The 15,532-nt window shown below is 42.9% G+C and overlaps 1 protein-coding gene across 8 annotated transcripts in view; it reads left to right on the top strand.

Moving 5' to 3' along the window:
* DUS2 (dihydrouridine synthase 2) overlaps positions 1-15,532 on the top strand; it is a 1,012,599-nt gene that overhangs the window by 643,824 nt on the left and 353,243 nt on the right. For all 8 annotated transcript variants that reach the window (XM_077457206.1, XM_077457175.1, XM_077457217.1 and 5 more), the window contains one exon: positions 11,018-11,186. In XM_077457206.1, coding sequence (XP_077313332.1) covers positions 11,018-11,186 — 169 coding nt within the window. The remainder of the gene's footprint in view (positions 1-11,017; positions 11,187-15,532) is intronic.

The raw sequence follows: 15,532 nt of genomic DNA, 5'->3' as shown, positions 1-15,532 counted from the left end.
AGGACGAACGAACCTTCCCTACGATCCCCCACGAACAAATAAGATCAGTTAAGCACAGATTATGAAGAGAAGAACGAAGGCTGATACACATCTGACAGAGAAGCTACGACCGGTTCTTCTTAAGGGCAAGTATGAGAGACAATATCACAGAATCCTCTCCTTCCCAACGGACTCCAATGTCTTTTTTAGGGGGGGAGGGGGGTTGGGGCTTTTTTTTTTTTGCCTCCAATTAGGGCAACTAGGCCCTGTGAACTGATTCTCATCCATAACACTAATGAACTGCATTACGATGTACGGAATGTTTCCCTTTACTATCTCATTCAGTAATTCGGGCTTACTAAGAGGGAAGCTTCTCGCAATGGGACTCTTGTCCTCAGGTTATACCTAGGCCCACCTTTCCTGTGTTTTGGCCAACTACCAAACAGGTGTCATTCACCCTTGTCCTAGCGGATTAGTACATACTAGCGGGGAGGAGTGAGGCGGGGATAGGTCACAATAGTGCGAGAAACGGTTCCCCCTATGGTTGCGGGTAAACCAATGAGAAGCTCCCCTCTTCACCCTAGCACGCACTACATAAGGGGAATAATATGTGAGGGAGGGGGGGAGAGAATAATGGTATATGTTTATTGATGTACTTATGCTCCCTATGGTTTTCCTGAATCACATATACAGGTGCACCTCTATGGGTTTCTTTTACTCATTTATATGGGTTCATGCATGTTGTTAAGGACTGTGAGGTCTCAGTGCCTTTGTTTACTATGTACCACTCTATTCTCTGTTACATAAAGTAATGACATCACCTACTGTCACTCTTTAGTTCAACTTAATTATTTTCACTGTATAATACTTGTAGTAATGGGATCTCTCACTGTTTACACCGCCCATTACCCGATACCATTGGTGGATTCTGCAGTTCATGAATCTACCAGACCCATCTTTACCTAATCCATTATGATCTCCATGCGAACCTGCATGATTATGTCCCACATGAAAACAGGCTCACCTTAACCTCCGTGACCTAGTTGTATACGGAATACAACTAGTCACACGCCTCCTGTCACATAACCGGCAAATCCCAAGCCAAGCAGCTTTCTGGCCAATATTGGACAGCAGAGCAAGTACACCTTGTGCTACCTTGCATACCACCCCCACGCGACCGACGCAGGTAGTCACGGTCGACCGCTCCGGTTACCAGACCTGTGAAATAGAGGGACGACAGGCTCGCTCCCGCATCCGGTATCTTCCACGACCCCTATCACACCTACTACATTCGTCCTCAGGACACCTCTTATCTTTTCTTCTCTTCCCCTTCTCTCTCTTTTTCCCCCCACGCTTATCCCCTGTCAGTTGTGTTCTTTGCCTCCCGGGGTTCTTTACAACCACTTGTATCCCTACTTCTTTTTCTTTTTATTCACTTGTTGACCGTTCTGGCCGCAATGCCCTCTCCGTACTCACCAAGCAAAAATACCTCCCTGAAAATAATTTCATTAAACGCAAAAGGGCTAAATACCCCGGAGAAACGATCCCAAGTATTGACTAATATGAAATCTATGAAGGCGGACATCATTTTCCTCCAGGAAACTCACTTCCGGCAGAATTCCATTCCCAAATTACAAAACCATGCCTACCCCCACAGTTTTCATGCAACTTCCCCCACATCCAAGACTAAAGGTGTTTCCATTCTAGTCTCTAAAAATACATCTATCCAAATTTCAGACACACTTGTAGACACAGAAGGTAGATTTCTCTTCCTGAAAGGGACCATCAATAATTGACGTGTAACTCTAGCAAATGTCTATAGCCCGAACTCCTCCCAAGTGAAATTCTTTCGGGATACAATCAATCAATTGTCCTCCTTTCAAGAAGGCCTCCTGATTTTCGGAGGAGACCTAAACATCCCTCTGGAACCAATTTTAGATACCTCCTCGGGTACATCCCACCTCCCCTACAGGGCTATTAAACAGATTAGAAAATGTCTCCACAACCTCTTGCTCCACGACACTTGGAGAACACTTTATCCCCATGATAAAGACTATACCTTCTATTCTACACCGCATAAAAAGTATTTTCGCATCGACTGTATTTTTGTCCAACAACAATCCCTTAATTACTTATACTCTGCCACGATCTAACCTATGACCTGCTCTGACCACCACCCTGTTACAGCAATGCTAGTATTCCCTGACAAACAACTCAACAACCATATATGGAGATTAGACGCCAGCATTTTATCTGACCAAGCTAGAACCTCGGACATTAGGGAATGCCTGACAAATTACTTTCGAGAAAATGACACACCTGATGTCTCCCACTTAACGCAGTGGGAGGCCCACAAAAGTGTAGTAAGGGGTAAGATTATCTCTATTGCTTCAGCGATCAGAAAGGAAAAAGCTGCCAGGTTAGCGACCCTATTCTCCAGACTTAAATCCTTAGAAGCTACACATAAGCGCACCCTAGCTCAAAATACACATGTAGAACTTTTAGAGATACGCTCCCTCATCAAGGAAGACTTGGATCTTAAACTGAAAAGGAAATTTATTCTCACGAAGAAACTTTTTTTATGAATTCGGAAATAAAACTGGACACCTCCTAGCTCAGGCTCTCCGCACGAAAAAGGCGAAACACACAATCCACCTGCTCCACTCCCCAACGGGTAAGCCCATTGTGAAAAATCAAGACATAGCACGGGAATTTGAAAAATACTACGAATCGCTCTACAATCTCGACCTCACTAACCCCAACAACCTCCCCTCTCAACTGAAATCCGACAAACTGCGTTCGCTCCTTGACAACCCATCTCTGAAAAAGATATGCCCGGACATTGTTGACACTTTAGACGCTCCAATCTCCACTTCCGAATGGAAGCAGGCTGTGAAACAGCTTAAGCCAGCAAAAAGCCCAGGCCCAGATGGCCTCTCCGCGGTCTATTATAAAACTTTCGCGGGCACTCTACAAAACCCTTTCCTTAAAGCTTTTAATTCAACCGCCACTTCTAGGACACTCCCCACTGGGCTTTTAGAAGCCCACATTGCCGTAATCCCGAAACCAGATAAGGACCCCACTAATACGGGCAATTACAGACCAATTTCATTACTGAACGTGGACTTAAAGATTTTTTTCCAAAATTCTGGCAAATAGATTGTTACCTCTGATTCCAGATCTCATCTCAACAGACCAAGTAGGCTTTGTCCTTGGGCGCGAAGCTAGGGACAACACAATCAAAGCCCTCAATCTACACCACCTCATAACTCAGTCAGGCCAAAAGGGGTTTTTCTTGTCACTCGATGCAGAAAAGGCGTTTGACAGAGTGAATATATGGAAGCTGTGCTCCGCACACTAGGCATGGGCCCTAATATGCTTAACTTCATCCTGGCATTATACTCTAACCCAACAGCTAGAGTAAAGGTTAATGGCACTCTGTCAGACGCCTTTCCCATATGCAACGGCACGCGACAAGGGTGCCCGTTATCCCCTATCCTTTTCATCTTAACGCTAGAACCCTTTCTTGAACAGTTGAAAAACAACCAAAACATCAGAGGTATCCAAACACAACATAAAGAATTCAAATACGCCGCCTTCGCGGACGATATTTTACTTTTTCTGTCTGAACCCATAACCACTCTTCCAAACCTCCTAGCTGAATTCCAATCCTTTCAATCAATATCCAACCTCAAGATTAATTTCTCAAAGTCGTATGCACTCAACATCTCCCTAGCGCAGGACACATTACAGCACATTACATAACGTACCTCGGTATCCAAATCCCCCCCAAACTACCTGAACTGTATGCTAAGAACCACCTGCCCCTTTTAAACAAGCTAATCCTGGATCTTCAAAGATGGAGCAAGCCGATTTTTTCATGGTTCGGCAGGGCGGCCATCCTTAAGATGAACGCCCTGCCGAGACTTCTCTACATCTTACAAGCTGTCCCTATTCATCTCCCATCAGCCTTTTTCAAGACATATAAATCCGTATGCTCCAGATTTCTTTGGAACGGTCGAAGACCCAGGATTGGCTTTCAGTTCCTTACGCGCCCCAAAACTCTGGGTGGAATTGGCCTACCTGACATATCCAATTACTGCTATGCAGTACACCTATCTCGTATTGCCGACTGGAACTTACACTCAACCTCTAAAGATTGGGTCTCCCTAGAATCATCCTTCTCACCTATCCCCCTAGCCTCCATCCCTTGGATTAACCCGAAACGAATCCCTTTGACTATAAAATGTCATCCATTAATTGGTCCGACTCTGCAATATTTCCAACGCATTTGCAAACAATCACGTATATCATCTATCCCCAGCCCATTAACGACGATCAAACTAAACCCAGACTTTCCCCCAGGCTTGTCCACTCACTTCCTAGCCCCAGACTGGACACCAGCTCAAACCGGGGCAGGCAACTTCTTCTCCAGGGGTAAATTGCAAGCCGCCTCAGACATCGCAGCAAATCTAGAGAAGCCCTCTCTTCCCCAATGGCCATACATTCAAATATCCCACTTCCTCCATTCGTTGAACAAAAACCAGGATTGCTCCCGTGAACAAACACCCTTTGAAAAACTATGTTCCCAACAATCCCCACAATGACATCTGATAGCCCACACACATGCACTTCTATTTGACCAAATGAACCCTAGGGACTATATTGCATGTAAACGCTGGGAAGAGGACTTGAATCTCTCTTTGACAGACGAACAATGGGGTAAAATCTTTCTAACTACCCACAAGGGCACTTTAAATGTTAGTTCACAAGAGAACAATTATAAACTACAAACTAGGTGGTACCACACACCAGCGAAATTAAGCAAAATATACCCAAACACACAAGATAGATGCTGGAGATGCCTCTCCGACACAGGATCATTCCTGCACATTTGGTGGCCCTGCCCCTTGTTGGTCCCTTTCTGGACAGAAGTCTGCAAAATTACTACACAGGTTACTACATATGCTATTGAACCTTCTCCCGCTCAATGTTTACTACACCTTTCTCCCAGATCACATAACACCTACCACAAATCATTAGCCATGTTTATGCTAAACGCAGCCAAACAATGTATCCCAACCAAATGGAATTCTAGCCAGGTACCCACAATCAAAGAATGGCTCTGCAGAGTCAATAATTCGGCAGCGATGGAAGAGCTGATACACATTGCTCGTGACACTCCATCAAAATTCAGCTCGAAATGGGCCTGTTGGATCCACTTCAAATCCACCCCAACATACACTAACATCCTTAAAGGACAATCTTGAGCCCTGATTGTATAGAAGACACAAAAGACACTCTACCTTACCTATGATAGTAGAACATACAGCTCTCCCCTCCCAACACTAATTACTACCTAATACGACCCCGGGAGGCAAACTCACCTCCCTCTCATTCCTTTTCCTTATGTGTCCTTCTCCCCTCCCACTCTCTCTATCCCCCTAGCTATCCTCACCCACCCTCCCTGCTTCTTTTCTTTCGACCCCACTCTTCCGATCATATGATCCCTGTACACTATCCATCCATTTTTCTCCCCAGCCATTGCCTTCCATAGGATCCAAGAGTTCACGATGGAACATACAGTAATTTAAGACTTGGCCCACACCAATCTTGGCGGAATCATACTATTATTTTTCCGAAAGCTGCAGATAACTTATTCCCCAAAAAAAATTTACGCATGGATCAGGGGGTATCTTGTATTTGTTTGTGAGCGTAACTGAATGCAAACTCCTTGACTCAGCATTGTATTGCTAAGTTAGCAACGTCTCCTAACCTTCCTTAATACAGTTCCTTTAACCGAGTCTTATCTCTAAGAAATTACATTTAAACTTGGTCCGGACTACACAAAAATACCAGTTTGTGATAAATATGGCTGTGTTGAACCGGTTTTTGTTGTTTTTTTTCACTAACGATCTCCCGTTGTTTACATTTGGAAGAGATTTGTCTGTACTTATGTTTATTCTCTTGTATTTGAATAAACTTTAATCAAATTTTCTTAAAAAAAAAAAAAAATAATGCAATTAATGAAAAAACAAAAACAAAAAACCAAACACATTCACCCCTCTCAAAAGGGCGGTCACCAGAAGTAGAGGACCGGGACAAAGATTCACAAAAACGGTTTAAAGCTTAAGTTTTCATTAAAGCCAGGCGGAATTGTGGCCCTTAAATTGAAGATCCATTCAGCTTCATGCTGAAGTAGAATGTTATCCACACTACCCCCTCTCGAATCTAGAGGAATATGCTCTAGTGCGGAGAAAGTGATGAATTTGGGATTGAAGGCATGGAGAAGGCCAACATGCCGGCTGATGGCCGTCTCCATTCTCTTTTTGATAATGGGTTTAATATGATCCTTAATTCTAATACAGAATTGTCGCTTTGTTTTGCCTACATAAAATCCACCACAGAGGCAGCAGGCAAGATAGATAGATTTTTTTCTCAAGCCTGCACTCATACCTATTGATTCTTGATACAATTTTGTGATATATTTTGTTACTATATTATTCTGTATTCTGTATCTTGGTTTAGATTTAGTTGAAATATTCACACATCCCCTGAAGAAGCAACCTATTGCGAAACATGTCGGGACTATGTGTGTTTAATAAGAACAACCACTGCACTGTATTGTCCTGTATTTTTATCTTTTAAGCATAATTTGTTAATGATTTTAACTTTGAACTTAATAAATATTTGTACTATAAATTCTGTATCCCATTTAATCATGTTTACTATTTAATTGTCAATTGCACCGTTAAAATCCCTAATTCCCCTTCCTGCCTTTTGATTCATTGTACTACCATAGTTTTTTTCCAAAACCATGTTATAGGGAAGAGAAGTCCAGGACAGCCATCAGAAATGTTTGGGCCCCTTACACAGCTTTAGGCCTAGCCCCCCCCCCCCCTCCAGCCTGACCACCAACATTCCCCAGGCAGGTATCCCCAAGCCTGTATATTTGTCAGCCCCCTCAAACCTGTATATATGTTGCCCCCCCCACACACACACCATGTCAGCCCCCGTCACACACACACACACACACACACACACACACACCTGTATATATGTCTGCGCCTCCACACACACCTGTATATATGTCAGGCCCCCCTCTCACACACGTGTATATATATGTCACCCCCACGCACGTGCACACATGTGTATATATGTCACCCCCCACACACACATACACACACCTGCATATATGTCAGCACCACACACACACCTGCATATATGCAAGCACCACACACACACACACACACACACCTGTATATATATCAGCCCCCCCCCCCCCCACACACACACACACCTGTATATATATCAGCCCCCCCCCCACACACACGTATATATGTCAGCCCCCTCACACACACACACACACACACACCTGTATATATGTCAGAGCCCCCCCACACACACCTGTATATATGTCAGGCCCCCCTCACACACACACACGTGTATATATGCCAGCCCCCCCCCACACACACACCTGTATATATGTCAGCGCCCACACACACCCCCCCTATATATATATATATATATATATATATATATATATATATATATATATATATATATATATATATATGTCAGCCCCCGTCACACACACACACCTGTATATATGTCTGCGCCTCCACACACACACCTGTATATATGTCAGGCCCCCCTCTCACACATGTGTATATATGTCACCCCCACACACGCGCACACATGTGTATATATGTCACCCCCCACACACATATACACACACGCACCTGCATATATGTCAGCACCACACACACACACACACCTGCATATATGTAAGCACCACACACACACACACACACACCTGTATATATATCAGCCCACCCCCCCTCCCACACACACCTGTATATATATATATATATCAGCCCCCCCGCACACACACACACGTATATATGTCAGCCCCCTCACACACACACACCTGTATATATGTCAGCGCCCCCCCACACACACCTGTATATATGTCAGGCCCCCTCACACACACACACACGTGTATATATGCCAGCCCCCCCCCCCCCCCCACACACACACACACACCTGTATATATGTCAGCGCCCACGCACACACACCCCTATATATATATATATATATATATATATATATATATATATATATATATATATATATATATATATATATATATATATATATATATATATATGTCAGCCCCGTCACACACACACACCTGTATATATGTCTGCGCCTCCACACACACACCTGTATATATGTCAGGCCCCCCTCTCACACACATGTATATATGTCACCCCCACACACGCACACACATGTGTATATATGTCACCCCCACACACGCGCACACATGTGTATATATGTCACCCCCCCCACACACACACACACACACACACCTGCCTATATGTCAGCACCACACACACACAAACACACCTGTATATATATATATATATATCAGCCCCCCCCCCCACACACACACACACACACCTGTATATATATTGCCCCCCCCACACACACACATGTATATATGTCAGCCCCCACACACACACACACACACACACACACACACACACACACCTGTATATATGTCAGGTCCCCCTCACACACACGTGTATATATGCCAGCCCCCCACACACACACACCTGTATATATGTCAGCGCCCACACACACACACACCTGTATATATGTGTCGACCCCCTTCTCACGCGCACACACACACATGTGTATATATATCAGCCCCCTCACACACACACCTGTATAAATGTCAGCGCTCCCCACACACACCTGTATATATGTCAGCGCTCCCCACACACACACCTGTATATATGCCAGCCCCCCACACACACACACCTGTATATATGTCAGCGCCCACACACACATGTATATATGTCGAGCCCCCTTCTCACGCACGCACACACACACACACATGTGTATATATATATATATATATCTATATATATATATATATATATATATATATATATATATCTATATATATATATATATATAGATATATATAATATATATAATATATGTCAGCCCCCTCACACACCTGTATAAATGTCAGCGCTCCCCACACACCTGTATATATGTCAGCACTCCCCACACACTCGTATATATGTCAGCCCCCCCCCCCCCCACCACACACACACCTGTATAAATGTCAGCTCCCCCCACACACACACCTGTATATATAAAAAATAGGAGAAAAGAGCTGTGCCAAACAAAAAACGACACCAATAAAAAACAAATCAATAAACCAATACTATAAGCAAAAGTCCATAAAGAGTTTGTGTTATTGAGGAAAAAAAGGCGATCGCACCACAGTAATTCCACACTTCCTTATCACTACTGTGCCCAGCCACTGACAAATAAATACGCTTACCAGACGGTAAAGCATAAGGAGCGTTTATGATCTCAAGCTACTGACAGCTCCTCGCCTCCACTGAACACTTTGCCAATCAGGAACAAACGTTCCATGTATTGAGGATTCTTATGACGCTCCGCATTTTCATTAGTACCCAATATACACGTTTAGAATATAGAAAGAAAGAAGATATGTAGGGTGCGTCAGTGCACCATACTTCATAAGGCTCAATAAAATACTGTAAACAGTATAGGTATGGTTTGTATCTCCTCTAGGCAGGTGTACTGTCTCTCGCTCAGTCCTGGCCCCTCCCCTAAGTGTGTCGATACTCAGGGTATGGTGTATCTTCCTCATGCACATAGTAGCCAGAGGTGGCAGTAAAGAGCTCAATGTCTGAGTCAATGACACAAGAACATCAGAAACTGAGATTGTTTCTTTACTGCACAGCACGGATCCCCTTCACCCACCCTACCTTCTTCTGACTCGGGCCCTGGGGCCCCTTACAGCTGTAACGGCTGTACTCCCCTGTACCCTGCCCTGGAGAAGTCACTACTTTGTCTGGATGTGGTGAGAGTGGTCAAGATCTATTTGAAGACAACTGCTCAGATCTGGAAGACTGATGTCTTATTTGTGCTGCCAGAAGGTCCTAGGAAAGGACAGGCAGCATCAAAATCCACCATTTCTAAATGAATTAGGCAAGTTATAATTCAGGCCTATGGTTTAAAAGGTAAGGTTCCACCTTTTCAAATCAAGGTGCGCTCTACCAGAACAGTTAGTGCTTCTTGGCAGTGCATCACCATGCCTCCATGGCTCTGAACTGTAAGGCTGCAACTTGGCCTTCAGTTCATACATTCACCAGATTTTATCAGGTGCATGTAAACAGGCATGAGGATATCACCTCTGAGTGCCGTGTGCTGCAAGCAGCAGTATAGTTCCTCTAGTCTGGGCACCCTGTGGGTTGTGTCTCCCTCCCCTCAAATAGTATTGCTATGGGACGTTCCATATAGTTAATACTTTGGCTCTGTGTCCCGCGATGTACGATAAAGAAAATAGGATTACCTGTAAACTCCTTTTCTTGGAGTACATCACGGGACACAAAGGTCCCTCCCCTCTTTTGGGATTTATGTATATTGCTTTGCTACAAAAACTGAGGTACTCCTAGTAAGAGGAGGGGTTATATAGGGAGTGAACTTTCTGTCTTGGGTGTGCCAGTGTCCATCACCTAAAGGTGCCTATATACCTATATAGTTAATACTATGGCTCTGTGTCCTGTGATGTATTCCAAGAAAAGGATTTTACAGGTAAGCTGTTATAAAAAGCATATTATTCTAATTATATGGGCTTTGATTAATTATTTTGCAATTATTCCTGCATAAGGTCTCTAATTAGATCTTTCATTTTTCATTCTCAGCAATTTGATAACTTGTTAATTGTGTATGTAAAACATTCCTTTTATGTATGCTTTATTGCAGAGGCCTTGTCCTTATCTATTCCTCAGTGTTGATAGTGTTACTTTATGCCCATTTCAATACCAATAAAACATTTTTTGAATAAAAATGAAGAAAATAGGCAAGGTTAAAAAAATCTAATTTAACTGAAACAGATCTTGTATTTATGTTAATTAGATCCATGATATGCCCCTTAATATATATGTGATATCTATATGATATGTGATATCTATTTTTTTCTTTGTAGTGGAGGCTCACAAGAAATTATACGGGAGTTTGTGGATATAGAAGCATTTAAATCCTTAACAGCTGCTTCATCGGTTATGTTGGCACGAGCAGCAATGTGGAATCCCTCTATTTTCAGAAAAGAAGGCATTTTGTCTATAGATGATGTCATCCATGATTACATTAGACATGTAAGTAAACCTTTTTTTTTATCCATGGCATGTATGGTGGACCGCTTGGAACCCTGCCTGGGTGCCTCTGCCAAACAGTGTCTCTTGCCCTCCAAATCCTTCCAGCAGACCGATAGCTAATGCTAGCCCTTTACCTCAAGTATCATACACAGACAAGAGGTTGAGGTAAAGACCAAAGGAAATTCTTTATTTAAATTCAGACACATATTTTATACCCCCCAGGAGGACCTTCCCCTGTCGGGGATATTAGCATAGATAACATAAGATGTACAACCAGTAAAAAAATGACAATGCAAACCTTTAACCACTTCAGCTCCAGAAGGTTTTACCCCCTTCCTGACAAGGCCATTTTTTTGCGATATGGCACTGCGTTGATTTAACTGACAATTGTGTGGCCATGCGATGCTGTACCCAAATAAAAGTGATATCCTTTTTCCCCATAAATAAACCTTTTTTTTTTTTTTTATTTGATCACCTCTGTGTTTTGAATTTTTTACACTATAAACATTTTTATTTATTTATTTATTTTACTTTCTGCTTTAAAACATATCCAATAGAAAAATGTAAAAAAATGAATTTCTTCATAAATTTAGGCCAATATGTATTCTGCTGCATATTATTGGTACAAAAAAAAATCCCAATAAGTGTATAATGATTGGTTTGCACAAAAGTTTTTTTTAGCCTCTACAAACTATGGGACAGATTTATAGACTATTTTTTGCATTTTTTTTTTACTAGTAATCATCGTTTTTTAGCGTGACTGCGACATTTGGGGGGGGGGGGGGGGGCTCTGACACTAAGTGACACTTTTTGGGGACCAGTGACACCAATACAGTGATCAGTGATAAAAAGAAAATGTACTGTCACTGTATAAACAACACTGGCAGGGAAGGGGTAAACATCAGGGGGCAATCAAAGGGTTACATGTGCCCCCTATGTCTGCTTTTTAACGGTAGGGGGTATGCTTTGACTAAAGGAAAACAGAGATCTGTTTTTCTGCTTAGTCCCAGTTGGGTCTGTCACAGCATGCAAGAAATAAGTTACCATTTAGTGGGTATGTCTAACGGATCTTACTAACAGGTAAAGTTGATCCTTTTGTTAGACTTCAGCCACATTAAAATATGGCCATTGACTGGTCTAATTTCTTCTTGAAAAAAGCTGATGTGTTGGCAATAATATACAAAAACTGTATGATCTCAAGACCTTACACCACATCTTCCTCCTACAGATCCTTATTTGTGCTATTTTAACCCCAATTAACTTACTATTTGCATTTGGCTCCTAATACATGAACTACAATTCCATGGAATCTTGGAAACATTTCACTTAGCCCTACATTGGCAATGTTGACTTTTAACTACTTTAATACTGGGAACATTCACCTCCTTCCTATCCAGGCAAATCTTTAACGTTCGGCACCATTGCAGTTTCAATAACAATTGCATTCATACGGCACTGTACCTTCGTGAAATCTGTATCATTGTTTTTTGTGACAGAGATTTCTTTAGATGGTATTTAATCACCACTGAAAAATGTGAGAAAAAAAAGTTTTCTGTTATATAATTTTGCAAATAGGTAATTTTTCTTCTCCAATGATGTGCACTGATGAGGCTGAACTGATGTGCACTGATGAGGCTGCTTTGATGGGGCTGCACCAGAGGCATAACTAGAACCTTCAGGGTCCTGTTGCGAGAAGCCATGAAGGGCCCCTCTGGACCTGGGTCTCTTCCCTCTGAGGCCCTTTCTACTGTTCCCAAGACCCTTCACTTCCATTGGTGGTCCCCTGCAGCATGGGTGGGTCACTGTTGCAACCCCTGAAGCCAGTGGATCAGGATGCTACATGCCAGGCATAGAAAGCTGCAATGCACCCAGGGGAAAAAGCCAGAAGCAACCTTTAGCCCCCTATGGGCGGTAGGTTGTTGCAGAGATAGAGGTGCTAGCAATATTTCTTTCAGCAGCCTTGGTGACAAGAAGGCCATGTGGGCCATCTGCAGCATGTGTGGAGTCATGATTGCGACCCCCTGAAGGTCCACAAGTGGCCTGCACTGATGAGGCTGCAATGATGTGCACTGATGAAGCTGAACTGATGGGCACTAATAAGGCTGCACTGATGGGACTGCACCAGAGGCTTAACTAGAAGCTTCAGGGTTCTGGTGCGAGAAACCATGAAGGGCCCCTCTGGACCTGGGCAGAGGAGTATGCCCGTGACGTAAGAAAATCTACATTGGCCCATTTACAAGATGAGGATCTGTCTGACTGTGAAGATGATGTGTCAGAAGAGGAAAATATTGAAAAATCACAGGAAGTACCATCCACATGTAAGCAGCCAGTCTTTCGGTTTCTTTCAAAATGCTGCAGAAGACCAAGGCAGAGCATCTCCCCAAATGGGCAGCATAGAGCAGCAGATCAGTCTGACTGGTATTCCGGTGCACACAATCCATTTTGCTGTGACCTTCTCACTGGCCTCAGTGGCCTGTTGTTCCTTAGAGTCAATTTTGTATTTTGAAACACTTAACACTTAAGTGCAAATAGTTTGCTGTGGTATTGCACTGGCTTGACTTGGCCCATCATTGGAGATTTTATGTATCTGTGGGGTTGAATTGGGGGAGGGGGGGAGAAGTTATTCTGATTTTATTTTCTCTCTCACGTCACACAGTCAGCCTTAAGTTGTCTGTCTTCAGTATACTACATGTATGGCCCTTCCCAAGGCCAGCCTTAGGCTTTTGGGCTCCCTGTGCCATGCAACAATTATTCACAGTGCCCCTCCCAGTGACCACATCCTTTTTTATATATTTTGGTTGAGATAATTCAGTTATGGGAAAGAAGCAGCTGAGAGATATTATGAAATAACTTCCTCTAAATTTCAGTGACTAACTGCACAACATTATTATTATTATTATTATTATTATTATACAGGATTTATAGAGCAAAAAGATTAAAAGGAGCTCCGCGCTTTAGGAATAAACAAGGTGTGCAGCCTCCCCTATTAGGCCCCCTAGGGGGCTAAAAATATTAAAAGTTAAAGCAGGTGGGGTAAGTGGCGCTACCTATAAGTGGGGAACAAAACCTAGTCCCTGACCAATAATACACTCTCTCACACTACAGTGCTGAAGTGATTAAATAATATTTAATCATATAGTGTGACATATACGTGCATTAATAAAATATATTGTAAAATAAGTTATAAATGTTACCAAACATCAATGATAACAACACATATGTGATTGATGCTAAGTGTCCAAGAAGTATAAAATAATTATTCCTCTATGTGACAAAGTAAATACCATAAAAATTCTAGTCTATCAAATAATGACAAGTATACCAACCAAAAATATAACTAGAAAATGTGTTTCCTGGAGAAAATGTGTGGGAATGCTGAATTGCTAAAGCTAACTGAATGAATAGCTTAAATCCATAAGAAAAAGTTGAAGAAGTGAGAATAGTTGGAAAAGTAGGAATGGTTTTAAAATAAACACGAATTCCATTAAAAAAAGTTTAACACCACCACTAATGTATGAAAGATGTGGAATATTTAAAGGTTTTTTTTTTAAAAGCTTTTTTTTTTTTTAAGGTTTAAAAGGTATTTATTGAAACAAAGATGATACATGGAACAGATCGCTCTCACGCAGGAGAGTCAGTAGTAAGGCACATTTTAAGGAGCAAAAAACAGTATGCCAAGGAAACAATACAAAGGGGGAGGATAGCACCTGCGAACAATATCCACAAAGATAAAGGCTATGGATGCAGGGCTCGTATAAACTAGGGGGGAGAGAATGATGCACATGGGAATCCGCTACCATAAGAAAAGTCAAGGAGAGGGGGAAAGGGGTATGGTTTAGTAGTAGGGGGAATATCCAAGTTTCTTTGGGGAGCCCGGCTTCCAGACACCCCACATGGGCTCAGACTGTGCCTGGAGCTCAAAGCCCCCCAATCCCCTAACCCCCTAGGAATACCGTGTGCATCAAACCTGACATAGGGAAACTTAAAAGGAAGAGTGTCAACCATACAAACTCAGTGAATAATAACATAGTAATTAATGCGATCCGACTCTGGACCCCCCAAAAAGGACAGAAAAGGGGGGGCAGAGTGGGATTGGCCCTACAGGCCAAAAGACAGCAGTGCCATGGCAGGCAGGTAGGTAGGAGCGAGTACTCTTGCTCAGACTAGGCTCTGATCTTGTGCCATATATCCACCTCCTCCCGACGAAAGATGACGAGGGGAGGGGCGGAGTAAAGAGGGAGAGAAAGACAAGACAGAAGTAGAGGGGACAGAAGAGGAGGAGGGGGAAGGGGGAGGAGTGGGTCGGGGAGGTACCTATGTCAAGGGGAGCTCCCTAGGGAAGACGG

The sequence above is a fragment of the Lithobates pipiens genome, unplaced genomic scaffold (genome assembly GCF_037356315.1).
Source record: "Lithobates pipiens isolate NorthernLeopardFrog02 unplaced genomic scaffold, aLitPip1_a1.2 Scaffold_10, whole genome shotgun sequence".
Taxonomy (NCBI): domain Eukaryota; kingdom Metazoa; phylum Chordata; class Amphibia; order Anura; family Ranidae; genus Lithobates; species Lithobates pipiens.
This window is presented reverse-complemented; position numbering and strand designations above follow the sequence as displayed.